Source organism: Solanum lycopersicum, chromosome 6 (genome assembly GCF_036512215.1).
Source record: "Solanum lycopersicum chromosome 6, SLM_r2.1".
Taxonomy (NCBI): Eukaryota; Viridiplantae; Streptophyta; class Magnoliopsida; order Solanales; family Solanaceae; genus Solanum; species Solanum lycopersicum.
The window spans coordinates 39,577,748-39,597,947 of NC_090805.1; the positions used below are offsets into that span (position 1 = coordinate 39,577,748).

The 20,200-nt window shown below is 33.3% G+C and overlaps 2 protein-coding genes across 2 annotated transcripts; both read right to left on the reverse strand.

The window, feature by feature from the left end:
* Positions 1-5,117: 5,117 nt before the first annotated feature.
* LOC138349386 (uncharacterized) lies at positions 5,118-5,516 on the reverse strand. The gene has a single exon (XM_069299718.1). It carries the CDS (start codon positions 5,514-5,516, stop codon positions 5,118-5,120), a length of 399 nt encoding a protein of 132 aa, XP_069155819.1.
* An 8,222-nt stretch (positions 5,517-13,738) lies between these two features.
* LOC138349387 (uncharacterized) lies at positions 13,739-20,200 on the reverse strand. Its single transcript, XM_069299719.1, has 5 exons — positions 20,103-20,200; positions 19,932-19,987; positions 14,240-14,808; positions 14,077-14,137; positions 13,739-13,905 (listed from the first exon to the last, which is right to left on the reverse strand). Exons 1-5 carry the CDS (start codon positions 20,198-20,200, stop codon positions 13,739-13,741), a joined length of 951 nt encoding a protein of 316 aa, XP_069155820.1.

The window sequence follows — 20,200 nt, forward strand, 5'->3', positions numbered from 1 at the left end:
CAATGTTCTGTTCATCCTCTTAGCAATTCCATTCTGCATTGCCTTACCAGGAACTGTTCTCATCAATCTGATTTCCTCAGCTGCATAGAATGCCTTGAACTCTGATTTGTCATACTCTCCTCCATTGTCATACCTTAGGCATTTGACTTTCAAATCGGTGTGATTCTCAACTTCAGCTTTCCACTTCTTTAAAGTTGCAAACACATCTGACTTATGCTTCAAGAAGTAAACCCATACCTTCCTGCTGAAATCATTAAAGAAGGTAACATAGAATCTGGATCCTCCAAGTGATGATACTAGAGATGGTCCCCAAACATCTGTATGGACCATTTCCAACTGCACTTTCTTTGGCTCTCTAGGAATCTTTGTGAAGCTTACTTTTTTCTGTTTGCCCATAACATAGCTCTCGCAAAGACCCATATCAACAGACTTCAGACCCTCTAATGCTCCTTTTGCAACCAGCATCTTCATTCCTTTACCACTCATGTGTCCAAGTCTGTTGTGCCACAAACATGAACCGAAAGCACCTTCAGCAACAACGGTCATGTTTATACACACTGCAGTGGTGTACAAGGTTCCAGATTTGGTGCCACGAGCTACTATCATAGCACCTTTCACGATCTTCCACGAACCTTTCCTAAACTCTGCTGCATATCCCGTGCTATCCAATTGACCAAAAGAGATCAGATTTTTCTTGATCCCAGGAATATATCTGACATCCTTCAATGTCCACTGGTTTCCCGAGGTGGTCTTTATGCAAACATCCCCCTTTCCTTCAATCTCTAAGGCTTTATTGTTAGCAAGATATACTTTTCCAAAATTTTCAGATTTGAAATTTTGAAACAACTCCTTGCTTGGAGACGAATGGAAAGATGCACCAGAATCCAAAATCCATGATTCAACCGGGCTGTTCACACTAAGGATTAGAGCATCCCCAATGTCCTCTGCTGAATTTACAGAATCATTGTCATCTCCAAATTTCTGATTCTGTTTTTTCTTTGGCTTTTTACAGTTCGTCTGAAAGTGCCATTTTTATCCACAGTTCCAACAAGTCACGTTTGATCTGTTCAGTGATTTTCCTCGATTCTTTGATTTTGATCGACCATGTTGATTTTGACCTTTCGTCTTACTTCTCCCCCTTCGATCAACGCTGAGAGCACTGCCCGATGAATCTCCCACTTCTCGTTTGCGAATACTTTCGCTAAGAACAACATCACGGATTCCATCAAACTTCAGTTTCTCAAAATCAATGCCTTAATTTCATCTTCGAAATTAATATCCACAGAATTGAGTTGACTCACAATCATATTGAACTCATTTATATGATCAGAAACGGATCCAGTTTCAGACATCTGTAAATTGAAAAATCTACGCATCAAATATACCTTGTTTATAGCCGATGGTTTTTCATACATGTTTGACAGTGCCTTCAACAGACCGGACGTAGTCTTCTCCTTCTCGATGTTGAACGCCACGTTTCTTGACAAAGTCAACCGGATCAACCCTAGAGCCTGGCGATCCTTGAGTTTCCACTTCTCCTCCGTCATAGATTCCGACTTCACCCCGGTCAACGGTTCGTGAAAATCTTTCTGCTACAGATAATCTTCGATCTGCATCTTCCAGAAACTTAAATCGGATCCATCAAACTTCTCGATTCCAAGCTTCAAACTATCTATCTTCTGTGATCATGTTGAATCTCCTTAGCTCTGATACTAGTTGTTAGGATCGATTTAACGCACACACACTAGATGAATGAAGAACATAAGAACTTTCAAGAGAAAGAGATGAGAAATCTAGAGAGAGAGAGAGAGAGAGAAACCCCAATATTTTGTGGTAACACCCCGTGAGTAAACTTCCACGGCGATGAGGTATATTTATATTAATAAATCAGAGTATTTTTGGTTACAGAGAATAAATAGAGAATAAATAGGAAATCCTAAAATAGAGAAAAATAGGTTAGCCTAAAATTAATTAGGCTCCACTACCTAACAGATAAAACTTCTCCTTTAGATGAGGATTTTGATGGTGAAAATTTTGCAAGTAAGGATGAGTCATGATTGTGGCACAAAAGATATGGTCATTTTTACTATGCTACTTTAAGGTCTATGTATGAAAAGGGCTCGACTAAGGATTTACCTGATATTTCACTGTCTAAAGAAGTTTGTGAGTCATGTCAGATGGGTGAGCTACACAGGAAATTATTTCCTAAAAGTGCTACCTAGAGGGCAAATGAAAAACTTGAACTAGTTCACACTGATGTGTGTGGACCTATGCAGGCATCATCTTTGGGATACAATAAACATTTTTTACTCTTTATTGATGACTTAACAAGGATGGCTTGGGTGTAATTTCTAAGTAACACGTCTCATGTATTTTCAGTGTTCAAGAAATTTAGAGCTTTTGCGGAAAAACAAAGTGGTTGTAAGCTAAAGGCTTTGAGGTCGGACAATGGTGGCGAATACACTTCAAATGAGTTCATAAGTATTGTGAAGATATGGGTATTGATCACGAGTTCAAATCAGTAATATCTATGGCCGAAAATTCAGTGAAACATGGTCGTAAAAGACATATAAATGTGAAGTTTCACGCTATCAGGCAAGCAGATAAGGATGTCAAAGTTAAACTTGTTCATTGCAACTCAAATCAGCAGATTGCAGACATCATGATCAAGGCTCTTCCTAAGGGGAAATTTGAAGTTCTAAGGGCTAAGTTGGGGTCCAAGAAAAATCTCAAGGAGGAGTGTTAGAAAATGAGATTTTTTTAGATGTTTTTTGTTTAATCGTTATTTTTAAATATTATGTTTAGTATGTAAAGGAAAGGTAGTCCTTGGTTTATGGAATACGTTCTGTTAGAAAGTCAATAGTGGTTGAATATGTATGGTCCTCTACATACTTTGTAAAAGCTTATGTGGATATATGTTTTTTTTTTTGAGATATGATATATGAATGAAAATGATTGCTTTTGAACTAAGTCCTTTCTTCTTGCTAGTTTCTAATACTAACAAAAGTATGTAAAGGCTCCATGGTACTCATGAAGGGTAAACTTCATTCTGGACTGTGTTATCTACAAGCCAGTTAAGTTGAAGGAGAAACATATGTAGTTATGGGAAGAGTGATCTGAATCAATCCCAATTGTGGCATTTGCGACTTGGATATATGAGTCAATGAGTCGATTATAAGGATTGTATCTATGTTTGCTATGCCTCTGGCTCTGAAATTGATGAAAACCATCCCATAGCACAGCTAAATCAACGTATTGATGGTATTATAACATCCTAGAATCACTAGGATCTTATTTATAGTTGTGCAACAATTTGTTGGTTTATCGTACGAGTACGACTCAGATGAGGGGATTCCGCTGTTTTCCATCCTAGGTGAAGATGATGAAGAGGAGACTCTCCATTCCACTGTCTTCCATCGTAGGTGAAGATGATGAAGGAGAGACTTCCTCCAACACTTACAGAACAAAAAAATTTCTGGTTTACAAGATTAATTTAGATGCTTGCGAAGCTACGCCAACTAAGGATTTAGGGGACAAAGCAATTTTCTTGGGACCATATGCTTCTATTTCGGTTCAAGCTTCTCAATTTCCAGGAATCAAGCCCAATCATATTTATTTTACAGATAATTGTTTGTTTGCATACCTCCTGTTTCGAGAAGGATGCAGCTTGGACATGGGGGTGTTTAAAAGAAAGTATCCAGCCACATTATGATGGTGTTTCCATCAGTCGTGTTAATTTTTCAAGAAGTCTTTTTAGAATTTTGTAATACATGTATCTAGTAAATTGTGATACATGTATTTAGTTATTTGTGCAAAACATTTGATTTACATTATTATTATAAATGCAAATGTAGTGGCCTTAAGTAGCCTATAATGAACTTGAACATTCTCTAAAGATACTATTTTTCTTCCATATTTCCTACAGGATCTACCAGTGAACACAAAGAAGCAGCACACCATTAATATAGTATTTTCCTCATCCTACCACTTGGGGATTCTAAGACATTATACACAATATAGTCTAAGAGATTCTTAAGTATTGTAAGCTTCTTTTTTTCTTTCATAATGAAAAACTCTATCAGCTTTTGTCGGGAGGAGTAAGCCTAACTGAACTTCATTAAATCCTTGTGTCATTCTTCTTCTCTAGTTTTTCTTTGTTTGTGATTGTGTGCTAGTTAATCCACAATATTTCCGCATCAATAGATATACAATGCATTTCCATTTAACCTTGTGAATGAAACTAGATTTATCTTAAAAATTCCAACTATTTCTCTCCTTCAACCTTTGAGTTTGGTTATTATTCATTTCCTTTTGTAGTTCAATTATTGTTTTACCTTGTTTTTTTACTTTTGTTCAGGTTGATTTGTAAGATTGTCTATAGTCTCTCTTCCTAGGTAGTAGTAAGGTCAACATACACTTTATCCTCTTTAAATCTCATTTTGTTAGATTACATTGCATATCTTTTCTGTTGCGGATAATTAAATATTATAAAACAATTATAAAACAGGTAATTACATTCTCCAAAATACAACAACCATTCCAAATACTTTCCGTACGAACAACACAATTGTGTTTACATTTTTATATATTTTGATTTCTATAATACACAATTCGACCAAAAATGGATGGCAACGACTTCCTTAAAAATTTCTAAAGTAAAATGAGCAATCTCAAAGCTTAACCAAGATATATCTATATTAATGGATATTCAAAATACTTCTCAATGAGTATTAGAATAAATACTCTCATTAAATATGAGAACATAACAAAGTTTACTCCTAGCAGTATATCATACAAATTTTCACATTTTGTTTAGTAAACTGCAAGTACTTGTAACTGGTATCATAACATTCACATTTGACAGAAAAGAAAACAAACAAACTACTACGTAAAGATTAGAAATGGAACAAAGTCCATGGACACGGATGTATATGTGTAAAGGCCAAGAGGTGAGACATGTGATTTGGAATAGGTCCTTACACATAACTCGGTAAATATTAAATTTATTTCAAAGTTTAGTATACACAATGAGCCATGTGGTTATTACTGCTTCTTTTAAATGATGCAAACAACTGAATAAATCTCTACATGATATATACCGAAGAGCCTTATTGAAGCTAACCTTTTGAGCTTGCCGACTGCTTTGAAGGAATCATCCAACTGAATGAGGCAAAGAATTGATCGATATCCATACCAGGGTACGCAAATTGGAGATATTTTTTTACTAAAGCCTTACTTCGAAAGGCATTTTCCTTTCCATTTTTCGGTGCCTTAAAACGCTCCGGAAGATACAAATATCTTTCTTTAAAGGTGCCTTTGTTTGTAACTCTTTTCCCTGTCCTCCATCCCCACTTATCACCAACATTTGGCCAATCCATAGGAGCATATGGTAAACCTTCACCATATTCATTCTCAGAAACTGGATACAGTTGAAGCCCAGTTTCATTGATTGTAGATGCACTCTCATTATATACAACAAGTGCAAGACTCTCCCCAACCTCCTCGTTGGCTGACATTTAGCTGGAAATCTCTAACTCCGTTGATACCAATGAAAGTCTGAAATCATAAAAAAATAATAAAGAAAAGAACTGTCAAAGTCCACATCAGAAAGCAAACTGTTTTTTGCTATAAAAACTATACTTCATATGAAAATAAATGTAAGTACTACAAGTATTGGCAACCTAACCAGCAGAATGCTTATATAATGCAGCATGCTTGATATAAACATTAGAATTTATACAACTCTTTATCGGTTTCCTCTCATTAATGCTATGTTTTGAATTTACTCCACCCTAGTTTTATAAGAAACAATCAACTTGACTATATATTTAATTAAACTTACTATTTGTAGGAGACAATTCCTTTAGGATAGGTAGTGATAGTTAGCGCTTTAATTTAGTGGAGGAACTAGTTTCTCGCAATGTATTCAATTAGACCCCCTTCACTAAAAAAAAATACTTTGCAATTATGGCAGACCCAATTTTCCTAGTTATGTGTAAATTGTTGAATCCCCTTGACATAAGGTAAGATCAAAATTTGTTTTAGATATTCAAATCTTAGGTGTATATTCTAGCATTATCTCAAAATTTATTTTTGAATCTCTATAAGTCAATGCTATAATTGCATCTACCAACTGTAGATTAACTGTTTACAAATACCAACTTGCACCTGAGGACAAGTTAAGTGGTCAGGCGCCTCCATGGCACAATGGGTGATGGATCACTCTAATATCATTGATACAATCAAGGAGAACATGAAACTAATATGGAGTAAAGAAGACAATAAAAAGCTTCTAACACAAATGAGTACATTACCTACTTGAAGAAAAAAAAACATTATTTTTTAAGCATTGAGGACAAGTATATTAATTAACAGAAAACCCTAATTGAATTTGAGAACATACCTGAGAGTAGGAACTTGACTAAATTGTTCTCCTGCTAATCCTAGACAAACAAGAAAAACATAAAATTCAAAAGCAAAGGAAAAAGAAAAAATCAAAACCCTAAAACGGCCTTGTGAAATGCGAAGGCTATACTAAGTTTTTTTTTTTAGTACTCAAAAACTTTTATATTCCCTCCATGTGTGAATTGGTACACACCTGTCACATTCCTTAATGAGCAATAATTAAAAGAGTAATTATATTGTATCATTCTTTGAATATAATTAATTATGTATTAGGGAAATCAATTGTACTTCCTCTAGTTTATATATTATAACTCTCCTCTTAAACAAAAATATTTAAGGACAACATTAAAGACTAATTTTTTTAATTATTAATATTACTCAATTATTCTCTTAACAAACGTAAAGTAATTAATAACATTATTAAAAGAAAGGATAGATACGGAAACAAAAATCCTAGTAACAATTATCTTGAACTTTGAAAATTTCACTTATTTTGAACTATAAAAAAACTTTTGACAATTCACTTAATTTGGATTAGAGAGTAAATCTTAATTATTCAGTTTGTTGATTACCTGGACTTTTGTTTCATCTTGTTGGTGAAGGTCCAATTTATCAATAGCCGATTGATGGTAAAAGAGGACAGTTTTCAAAAAAATATAGTTATGCTCAAAGTCACACTTGCATTGTCAGTTGTTTTTTTTCTTTCTACATAAATTATATATCACCATATATGTAATAAACACACACATCATTTGAATAGTTGATGGTATATATATAGCATGCAATCTGTATTTTAATTCAAAAAAAAAAGATGTTAAGCAACAATCCACATGTATATATATATATATATATATATATATATATATATATATATATATATATATATATATATATATATATATATTATTAATATTATTACGTTATAATTAAAATAATCAAGTCCAAAAATTGTATCATATAAAAAAAAATTTTAAAAAATATAGTCGATACCTCAAAGAAAAATATAGAAGAAGAAAGAAAGAAAAAGAGCAACATAATATTATATGCTACTGCACTTTTCATCGAAACAAACTATACAAAATCCTCTCTTCCAAATAAAAACTATAAGCATATAACTTATACAAAGTGTAAGCGTATAATTTAAAATTATGAATATTTATTTTTTAAATGATTAAGAAAGAGAGTGGATATATCACTTTTCGGATTTTATTGATATACAATAAAGCAATACTAATTAATGTGAGATTAATAACACATTATGAAAAAGGGAAAATTTAAAAAGAATAACGATAGAAACCAAAAAACAAGAGAAGTGATATAATATATATATATATATATATATATATATATATATATATATATATATATATATATATATATATATATATATATAACACTCAAGGAACTTTCTTCTGTGAGTGATTTATGTAGTTAGAAACTTGATATAATAAAAACAATGTTCCATATATTATATGGTAAAATAGTAAAACTTATCTAAATTTATGTTTATAGTAATATATACATATTTCTTTGCTTAAATCTAATATTGATTCGTAAGAAGTTAGCCCGTACATTTATGAGCTTTTACTTTAGGTAATTAATTATTGTTATCTTTTCACTTTTGATTCACCAAAACCTATGTTGGAACTTGATTATAAGAAACTGTCTTTTACTGGATTACAAGAATCCTAAAACTTAAGAGACAAAAAAAACAATATACAAAAGAATCGAGAAAGCATGAAGGAATTTTGCAGGTTACTATTATTTATATTTTACTTCTTGAACATGCTAAATTGAGATGAATTTGGCCTACCGAAGTATTCACACCGAAAAACATTAAAGTTTTGATCTAGTTAGATACCTAATAAAAAAGAAAAAGAAAATAAGAGTATAGTGATAAAAGAATACATGTAATGAGAACAAAAATTATAATAACTTCACAAATATATTTTCGTTACAAAATATACCCACGCTCATATAAAATAAAAAGAATTAGAAAAGAAGTTGTCACTCCCTGAGCCTACACCTTGGGCGGAATCAAAACTCGAATGCTATTGTTGGACCCTAAGTGAACCCTTGGCCTGACTTACTTAACTCAGTGAAATACTAAACTCAACCTAAGCAAGACCGAAACATATTTAAAGAATACTTCATATCATAAATCTGGCCAAAATGACACACAACTCTCAATAACTGAAACAAACTCTAAAAAAAATTACTATTGTCCACAAAGACTCTAAACTGACTGAAGAGGAATGTTGGTACATACCCCACAACATCCTAAAACTAAACTACTAAAAGTACATGAAATTGATGTCCTCTGGAAAGTAAAGAGGCTCACCACTCACTCTGGAGCTCAATCTGGATCAACGAAACACCACATGTTGATCGTGGTTACCTGCGTCTGCATCATAAAATAATGCAGACCAACTGACATCAGTACATTGAATGTAAGATTATGCGAGTTGGAGAACTAACAAAACCAAGGCTTGAAAGGGAGTAAGAATGAATACTTACCTTGGCTCTACTCAACTCATGATCTACTAACTCTTATTCAATATACACAGTTAAAATAAGTGCAATATAAAGAAATGCTGACTGAAAACATGCTTAAATCTCTAAGTGTGTGTGTGTCTACATATATATATATATATATATATATATATATATATATATATATCATATTATATTATATTATAAGTGGGAAGATTCAAAGCTCAAAGTTGAATTACCATTTTATCCTTATATTAAAATAATTAAATAAATATTATAAAATATAATTAAATATTTAATAAATAACTCATTTAGAGGTGCATGAATCAAATTCACATTAATAATAAATTATTCTATTGTAAAAATCAAGAGTATTTGAAAAGTTTTTCCATTAAACAAATATGATATGGACTAAAATCATTGAACTAATTTAATGCAAATTAATTATCTAGTCAAAGGTCATCATAGCTACTTCTATAAATTACCTAGTATGATTTTCATGTAAATGACAAGAGGAGGATGAGAGATTATCATGCAAAAATGAACTTTGCAAATCATTTTGTATGCGTAGTAATTTTTTTTTTGTTTTTAGGAAAAGGGTATGATATACCCCTCAACTTTGTCATTTGGAGCTGATATACCCCTCGTTATAAAAGTGGCTCATATATGCCCTTACCGTTATACAAATGACTCACATATACCCCTGCCATTACAAAATGGCTCACATATACCCTTCATTTAACGGAAGTTAAAAAATTAGTTTTAAATTTATATTTATTACTTCTATTTTTTTAAAAAAAATTATTTAGGGGTATATATGATTCTTCTATCAAAGTTCAAGGTATAATTTTAATTTTTTTCATACATAAATTATTTTTTGACTTCTTTTATTATAATTATTTGAATTTCTTATTCTTATTTTGTTGTTTTCTTTCATTCCTTAGTTTAAAGAATAAAAAATTAAACTATTTTTTTTGTGTGTATAGTAATTTAATTTCGTATTCGAAGAAAAAATTTGGTCATCTACAATAAGTTTTACAAGAATATTAGTGAAACATAAATAAATTTGATTATCAAAATAATAATTATAAATTAGTCATTGAAACAAAAAAAAGTAAAAAAAAAATATGTTTGACGAGGATTAAATTTACTCATATGGGATTATATTTTTTAGAAAAAAAATAATAAAAATTTAGATTAAATTTTTTTTTCATTTCCGTTAGAGGAAAAGGGTATATGTGAGCCATTTGTTTACAAGTAGGGGTATATATGAGTCACTTTCATAACAAGGGGTATATCAGCTCTAAATGACAAAGTTGAAGGGTATATCAGACCTTTTTCCCTTGTTTTTATCCGCTCCTTTTTGTCCGTCCTAAGTATTATATATTTCCTTTTTATATATGTTGATGTACTTTCATATGATTATATTTTTTTATTAGAATATTTTGTGTCCCACATGAAGAAAATAGTAATATACAATTCATGTTCTGCTATGTATCTTAGTTACTGATGAAATTCATATTAATGAAAGATTAATCAGTTCATTTGACATGCTTATTTGGCTCTCGATAGAATATTCTACTTTCGTATAAATATATTTTTGAAATTATTATTTATGAGTAGTGAGAAGAATGACTAAATGAGAAATCATATATATATATATATATATATATATATATATATATATATATATATATATATATGAATGAATCCATATCCTAAATAAAATGGCCCACTTAATTGGAGATAAAGAATGGATCATACTCTATATAGTATATATGTGATTGAGGTTGTATTTTTATTTAAACTTTTCGTTTATATATATAATTTATTGATCTTATTAGTCTATTATTTGTTTGTTGGAACATTCATTCCTAAAATTGTTCATATATCTAGAATAAGTCATTTTGAAAAGTTTATATTGCTCAATTTATATTAATTATCAAAGAGAAATGTTATAAAAAAAGGAGTATTATTCTTTTCTCTTCATAAATCATGTGTACAATACTTTTTAAGGTTAAAAAAGAAAACGTATATGTGATATAATGATAAAAATAATTGACATATTAATCATGGTAATGGCTTCAAGTGTGTTTCGTAATATACCAAGTGTTTGTATCATAAATTTGCATATGTACCACATTGACGAAATCTTTTAGCATTTATAAATTTTATGCATAAAACGTCTATCTACTGTGATTATAAGCTATTTATTTTTTATGTAAAATTTTAACTATAGCTGGAAAATTGTCAAACTCCCATCTATAGATTATTGATTGGAGCTGGACCCATAAATAGTAAAGTAGTAATTATTTTTCAAACTAGAATGTCTACTTTTGCCTTAGAGATATTATTTTATTTAGGAAAAATGCACAAGTACCCCCTCAACCTATGCCCGAAATCCAAGATACACACTTATACTATACTAAGGTCCTATTACCCCTCTGAACATATTTTATAAGTAATTTTCTACCCCTTTTTAGCTTACGTGGCACCAGTTTGAAAAAAAAAAGTCAACCATCGTTGGGCCCACAAGATAGTGCTACGTAGGCTAAAAAGGGGTAAAAAATTATTAATAAAATAAGTTCAGGGAGGTAATAGGACCTTAGTATAGTATAAGTGTGTCTCTGAGATTTCGGGCATAGGTTGAGGGGGTACTTGGGCATTATCCCTTTTATTTATGATATTGTGATAGTCTTCTGCCTACTTATTGATTGTTAATTATTTCTCATACACATAATTTTTTAAAATTTAAAGTTCATTGTGAAGAGTCATTCTCCACTATTTATGTAAAGACACTTTGAGAATTAAATTTTTAATACGCTTTTTAAGAACCAATTTATTAAGATTGATATTATCATAGGAATTGCACTATTCAACATGAGAAGAAAAGAGAATGAGAGAAGGATAACAAAAAAATAACTAGATATATCATCTATTTAATGTTCTTCATATTATATTTGTTATTATTTAGAGAATAAAAGATAAATGGTAAAACTACTATTGTTAATTTAAGCATCTTTTTAATTACTTAACTTTTTAGTATATAAAAATTTAATAATAATAATAAGGGACGAACGTGCAAGGCACGTTCTCAGAAACTAGTATATATATATATGTATGTATATATATATATATATATATATATATATATATATATATATATATATATATATACCAAAGTTATAACACCATATGTCCAAAGTTAGTATGAAAGAGTACGTACGCAAAACAACAAGTTCTTGGCAATTGTAACATACATATGTATGTTTACTTAAACAACAAGGTATATAGTTCCATTGAAATAATGAACACACTTGGCCTCTTTCTTTTTTAGCACATGGTGATAATGTATTAATGTACGAGTAGCAATGTATCAAATCATAATACCAAATCATTTTATGTAACGCTAAAGTTGGGATTAGCTTGCACATTCCACTGTGTACTTGTTGCCTCCCATAAGGGTAACTTTACAATCAAAGTTCAGGCTGATTTGAGTCATCCAGTGTCTTTCGCTTCTGACTGAGATTTTGATCTTGCGAGGTACCACAGTTAGCTGAAAAATACAGAAATTAACTTCATGAAAATCATTGTCCAAAGTTTGAAAGATTAAAAGAATCCTACATGACATTAGAAATATGTAGGGTATGAATTGACACAAGATTCGATAATAATAACAAATTGAGCACTAAATCAAGATTCCAGAAATATGGAAGACACGACATATAGACAATCATCTTTAGAAAATATGGTTGCCCATCAAGCCCAACAAGAAGAATCACAAGAACAATAACAACTATCTTCCATGATCACAACTGTTGTTTCACAAGCTTACAGATTATAAACTTTTTATCTTCCATGATCACAACTGCTGTCACACAGAAGATGAACATGCCATCCAAGTCTTATAGGAACAAGCTTAATTACTTCAACAATCAACAATGGAAACCTCCTGTAGCTCAAAAGTCCAGCAACAACAGTAAGCAAGACTGGAGGTCGAATTCGAGACAATCTGTCTGCTGCCAACTGTGCCAAAAATTAGGTCACACTGCGGATGTATATTGTTTCGAATCGAACAATCATTTTGAAGGTCTTGGGTTTTGGATTCTGGCGGGACTCATCGTGTCACCACTGATCCGCACAATCATGAAGAGTAGACAGGCAATAAGGGCATATCCATGGGTGACTGTAAAACCATTTCTAGTACTCATACTGGTTCAATCTCTTATACAAGCATCTAATTCTGCTTTTAGGCTTTAATTTCTAACACTCTTTGTCCTCATCAATAAAAAACTTGACTTTTGTCTGCCAAGTTTCGTCAAGACAATCTGACATCGGCTGAGCTTTTTCCTTTTACTTTTATTTGGAAGGACCCGCATTCCCAAAAGCCACTGGTACAAGATCGGAATAAGAACGGACTCTATGAGTGGCCGTATCAAACAACAAAACCAGATCCTACACCAAACAGAATAACAGCTAGGTCCCATGTTCTGTTATGTTAGGAACCAAGTTCAAGAACACGAGGTCTTGTCACACACACTTACGCTTGTGATCAACTTGCTGATACATTTAGGATTTACCAAGCCCTTGCCAAAACCAGCCTTTGAATAGTGTTTTTCCAAGTTAGGCATTGTTGCACTACTCTTTTGTTTCACATACCAATGTGGTGATACAGATCATGGACGTGACATTCAATTCTATGCCGTAGAGGCTAGGCTGAACTCTTTACACCAGGAGATGTTATTGCTGCAATTGACGGAAACAACACCCTACAAGAGATCCTTGAGTGATTATACCAAAGTTCCAAACTCTTAAAAAGGAAGCTATTCATTTCCTTCATCTAGTTAGGACCAAAGAGCAGTTGGATAGCATTTAACTGATGCACTAGTTGTGCAACAAATAATTCCTCTTTCATACTCTTTCCAAGGCACTCCAATTTAATTTTCTTGTAATATTGCAGTTTAGTTTTCACCAAGCGTTTTTGGTATTTGTGGACAACAGGAAGCACTGAAATAGACATAACTTACGATGCACAGATGTATATATTTTTATCATGAAATAGACTATACTTAAAACAAAATAAACACATTTGCACATAAATATCTAGCTCAAATACAGATATTCAAGTCGAAGTGACAGGTCAACACAAACAAGACTATGACAAGATAGAGAAGTTACCAGTGCTATCCCCACAGTTTTCCCTTTTCAATGCATCTTGAATGCCGACTCCTTTCACAAGCTGATATGATTATCAAATTGATTATTCTAGTAACTAAACCTCAAAACTGGAAAAAAAGATAGTGTCATAGGAAACAAAGTACCATTAATCAATTAGCTATACCTTTGTATTGATTGAGTTAATACGATCCAACAACTCTTTTGCACTACTTTTTTGTGAGTGACACAAAATACGAATGCCAAGATTCAAAATCTTTTTGATGTCAGCATAAGAAGCAACAGATGTACAAATGCTTAAAAGCTTCAAAGCATGTGGAACCAAATCCGTCCTTGAATCACAATATCGACAGAGATACTCTGCATTCAAATTGATGCTTCCTTTGACTGTCCCAGCCATGTAAGATCGTAGAGCACACTCTAGATGGGAAACATGTCCACATATGTGGCCATCAACTACTGTAGCTTCACATCGGATGTAACTGTACCCATCATAGTCCAAAACAATAAGCTTCCCGCAAAGTATACAACAGCAGTCTCCGCAAAAACCAGGCTCACTGCTACAGAGATCACAAAATCTGGTGCTCGTCAAAGGATTTTCTGCTGTTAAACTGCTACAGATTCGGTTTCCAGCCTTACAAGTAATGACTCCGAAAGGAGAATCAGACAGTAAAGGCTGCATTTTTGTCCCTGAAGATGTAGTCCTCTCTTTCGTATCTGAGTCAAAACCAAAATCTAAATAATAAAAAAAAATTGGCATAAGGTTAGTAAACTACCAGTAGTGGCGGAGCCAGAATTTCAATATTTTTTATGCCAAGCAGATTCAACAACTTACAGATATGCAAAAAAAATCATTTTCCCTATCTATATGGTGTAATTTTCAATGAAGCCTTGTTGCGCACGGTATAATCATGGACAAAGTTCACTTTCAAAAACAAAAAGATCCACCAAAAGGGAATAAAAAAATATAAATTTGTGTGGACTGACTATACTTGTAATGAATAGAAACCAAGTTCATATCACCATTTTTCTAAAAATCCAAATTCTTGAGAAAACTCGAAATGTTTGACTTCGAAATAAGGAATTAAATAGCCTCTACTGATGGGGTAACAAAATCTTGAAGTAAACAGTGGGTAATAAAGATGGGGAGTTAAAAACCCAATTGAAGAATCTCGAAAAGCCCCCTTTTTATTGCCTTTACCGAGCTCCCAAAGTTCAAAAATGGTGAAATAAGGATTAATCCATGATTTTGGAAAGGAGAATCTATCCAGGTCACTTTTACCCTTCCCAATCGCGACCCATTGTGATGAGTAATGCTGGTCAACTCATTAATTGACCATCGTGATAGTGACACAGGGCCACACAATCAGGATGCTCAAGATGCTATTGCGATTGCAACATCCTCCATGCGATCGTGAAGCACAAGACCACATACCAATGTGACCGCAACCAAGAGCCTCGCGATCAGAAAGAATACTTAACATGCATCAAATACAACACATCAGCAAACGCAAAGACTCAACAAAATCACCTAATGAACCCTCGAGATTCATTCGGAATTTTGCACACACAAACCAGATATGCTACCCAACTAAACTCGACGTTCCAGACTCAGTGAAATGCCGGAACACGGATACAAAGTCTCCATAAGTATCCATTTAAGTTGCAATAAACTAACTTCTACTCAAAAACACTAAACTGCCCTCGAAACTTATAAAATCTCAACCAAGATCTTATGTAGGACTAAAACATCCCTCTAATCCAGTAGTGTCATCAGAATTCCAATCTTAGTGTTCAATCTCCGTGTGTTGATCAAAGTCAACTATTGGCCTAATTATACTTAAACTTCCAACTCAAGGGCTCAAATCCACAAAAATGACCCCATAATTGAAAACAACCAAATTCTGCAGTTTGGAGCTGATGGAACAGATTAAAGACCCTTTCGAGACACGTAGTTTCGCTTGTTGCCAATTTCCACTTTTAACAACTTGAGGTGTCCAAAACTCTAAAGCTTCCAAAAGTTTCAAATTTCCAATCCAATTTTAAGACCAACTTCATAAACTAAAAAAGTGAAAGCATGAATTGGGACAATTATCGAGAGAGCCAAAATGATAAGTTTTCCAAAAGTGTAACACCCCGTCTTCGAAAGAGGAAAGCTTAACAAATTTTATAACTCCCCGGTGTCATCCACAAGGGACACCCACAGTTCGTGGTGTGGGCCACAGACCGTAGGTGGGTCCGTGGATGGGTGCCTTAGGAATTGTCCAGGCATGGACCACAGTTGGTTCTACGGACCGTAGGTGGGTCCACGAACCGTAGTCTTGGAACCTTAGGTCAAGACAAAAGTCTCTGACCACCAACCATGGTTCACCAGGATGGACTGCTGACTGGGTCCATCGGTTGGTAGGTCGATGACAACTCACAATTAACTCATGGGCAATTGGGTGGTTTCCTAATTAATTAGTTCCTATACTATGTTGTTTTACCTATATCTAGAACCCCTGTATAAATATTTTTACCCCAAATTCACCCCATTTAAGTCATTTTCCAAATTCCCAAAAGAAAAACCAACTCCTCCCAAATATTCTCTTTAGAACTTAAAGAAGATGAAGAAGATTTCACCTAGGGTTTCAACCTAAGGATCTAAATCCTCCATTGAAGATTAGAAATTGGACTTGAAGTATGATATTTTTCATTCATGGAGTCTCCAAATCCCTCTATTTCAAATTGTAGAATTCCCCAATTAGCTAGGGGTTTCTTCAATCACCATGAGTTCTTTTGATTATTGATCTTAATGATTTAATTATGTTTAAATATTCATGAATTGAAGATTTACAATGCTTTTATGATGTTTACCCTATGAACCCATGCAAACCCTATGTTCTCCAAATTGTGATCTCATAATGTGGGTTATTGATTATGAAAGAGGAGTTTCATGATCTAAAACATGAAGTAATAGAATTACATGAATTTATGGTAAAATCCCTATGTAATGATTGGATTTTAGATTTGGTGATTGAAAACAAGCTTTGAACGTTGAAAGGGCATAGCTAGACTTTCCTTATTCTAGTTTCTATTTCGTATTTTCTTTTTGAACATGATATATGGGCTAGGCCCACTATTTTCGATTGTAATAAATGGTTATGTTGAGACATCAGTTAGACTTCAGCTTTTTCTATAAAACTATTTTGGACTTAAATGTTGTTTTATTCTTTATTGTTCTATTACTTTATGTTATGATATGATAAGTGACTTGTATGGAGAACTTTAGGGTTCTATACACCATCTTATATCTAGGGGTACCTCTGGGCCGTGACAAAAAGTTTATAAAAATGATCTTCAGGGTCATTATACGAGAATGATCAAATTTAAGGCTCAAGATCAAAATTATACTCATTTTACATACATTAAAGACTATTTCAATCAAATGATATATATTAAGGCCAAAAATAATTCAACCCCCATACATGAAGGACCATTTTGATCATTTCCTCTAGTACTTACAAGGATCCTAAAAACTACAAAAGTTGATATGAATCCTCTAACCCCATGTGTTTACACAAAAAAATATAGATGTTAATTATGTCTTGAATTATTCCGCCCTAGTGTATTTTAGGAAACTATAATTCCTATTGTTCTAATAGGATTAGGAAAAACCTTATTCTAAGAGGTTTATGGCTACTTGGGATTCCATGATATGGTACATGATACACAATGTAGTCCTAGGAGACTCCCAAGTATTGTAAGCTTCTTTTTTTTCTTTCATAGTGAACAACTCTCTCTGCTTTTATTGGGAGAAGTAGGCCTAGCGGAACCTCATTAAATCCTTGTTTATTCTTCTTCTCTAATTTTTCATTGTTTGTGATTGTGTGCTAGTTAATCCGTGATATTTCTGCAACAATTGGTATTGGAGCATTGTTAAGGTTTCTAGACATAATCAAGGGTTAAGATGATCTTAGTTTTAGTCTATGGAAGATTAGAATGAGATCACCTTTGGTGTTACAAGGATTGTGAAAGGCAATCGAGGAGGATTTTCCAAAAATGTTGAAAGAAACAAAACAAGCATACTTGAAGGGAAGGGCTTTGAGTGCGATATTCGTGCGCATTACAAATAATGTTCTTATGGAAATTGCGCTCTAAATAGAAATCTGCAACAACGACATGTAAGAAGTAAGAAGATTTGCACTCTTAAAAAATCACTGACAAACAACCTCTACTTGAAAAAAAGGTTATACAATCTCCGTATGAATGAAGGTACACCGGTCAAAACTCACTTTTATGAGTTTAATTCAATTATAATGGACTTGAGAATGTAGATATCAAAATTGAAAGTGAGGATCAAAACTTAATTGCGTTATGTTCTTTACCACCGTCTTATGATACTTTTGCTGATACGTTGCTGTATGGAAAAGACAATATTTCACTTGGTGATGTTAGTAATGCACTAAATTCTAAGGAGTTGAAGAAGAACTTTCCAGAAAGCAGAACTGAAGGTGAAGAACACATCATACAGATTTCAATAGAAAAAGGTTTAATGATAGATCAAAGTCTAGAGACAGAAAGCAGAACTACTATGAGTGTGGGGAGCAGGGTCATTAAAAAAGAGATTTTCCTTCACTGAAGGAGAAAAAAGGGGAAGCAAAAGTTGATTACTCAACAAATATTTGATTAGTCAACAAATATTGTTGACAATGGTAATAATTCTGATGATATTAAAAATGGGTCATATTGAGAAGAATGTAGGCTCAATAAGAATCAACCACAACAACGCCATGTCCAACAAGCAAATTTTACTGAAGAGTTCACAAAGGAAGAAGAAAGCTTGTTTATGGCTTCTCATGAAGAAAACACAACCAACAAATCATCATGGGTCAGAGATAGTGGATGTACGAGTCACATGTCACACAATGAGCTCATGTTTCATACACTTGACAAGTCAATTAAAACTAAAGTAAGGATGGGAAATGGTGAGACGGTAGATGCACTTGGAAAGGGTTCAATTGCCTTTCACACTACACAAAGTACAAAGTTTATACGTGATATGTTGTATGTTTCTTCTTTAGCATGTAACTTGTTAAGTGTGGCTCAAATGACGTCTAAAGGCTATTCCATATTTTAAGGACAAACATTGTTTGATTTTTGACTCTGAAGATAGTTTGATTGTTAAAGTAGAGATGGTGGATAATGTTAGGATCGAATTCACGCACACACACTAGATGAATGAAGAACACAAGAACTTTCAAGAGAAAGAGATGAGAAATCTAGAGAGAGAGAGAGAGAGAAAACCCAATATTTCGTGGTAACACCCCGTGAGTAAACTTCCACGGCGGTGAGGTATATTTATATTAATAAATCAGAGTATTTTTGGTTACAGAGAATAAATAGGAAAGCCTAAAATAGAGAATAAATAGGAAAGCCTAAAATTAATTAGGCTCCACTACCTGACAATTCTCCCACTTGGAGACTGACTCAGTCATCCAAAAAATACATTCTCAAAAAAAAACCTCTTCACTATCAACATTTTTACCGTACCGCAACATCTGTAGCAACAACTACAGAAGATCAACTGAGGTTTTACATAACCTCAGTTTCCCAACATCAACATATTTCGTTAACATGTCTGCCGGGTTCTTTGCACCCTCTATCTTCTCCAAGCACATATCACCATCCTCCACTGCCCTGCGAGTGAAATGGTATCGCCTTCTGATGTGCTTTGTCTTCGAATGATAGACTGAATTTTTCACCAACTGTATGACACTTTGGCTATCTGAGTAAAGAATCTTCTCGCTCTTCTTCTTGCCCAATTCCTCAAGATAATCTTCCAGCTCACTGCTGTTCCACTTATGGTGTAAATGTACCCGGATGTACTCTTGCTCGAGTCAACATTCCCACCAAGATCAGCATCCACAAAACCCTGTAGAGTCACATTGCCTTTGCCAAAACAAAGTGAAGTACTGGATGTACCTCTCAGATATCTCAGAAGCCACTTCACATCTTTCCAATGCTCTTTCCCAGGGTTCGCTATGTACCTGCTAACAACTCCCACTGCATGTGCTATATCAGGTCTAGTGCAGACCACAACATACATCAACCTACCAACTGCTGAAGCATATGGAACAAGTGCCAT

Bases quoted from the DNA above. Each gene is read 5' to 3' on its own strand.
- LOC138349386 (XM_069299718.1), bottom strand. From the start codon at position 5,516: ATGTCAGCCAACGAGGAGGTTGGGGAGAGTCTTGCACTTGTTGTATAT.
- LOC138349387 (XM_069299719.1), bottom strand. From the start codon at position 20,200: ATGGCACTTGTTCCATATGCTTCAGCAGTTGGTAGGTTGATGTATGTT. The intron at 14,138-14,239 runs GTATAGCTAATT...TAATCATATCAG, and splicing joins TTAACTCAATCAATACAAAG to CTTGTGAAAGGAGTCGGCAT. The intron at 13,906-14,076 runs GTAACTTCTCTA...TGTCTATTTCAG, and splicing joins AAACTGTGGGGATAGCACTG to TGCTTCCTGTTGTCCACAAA.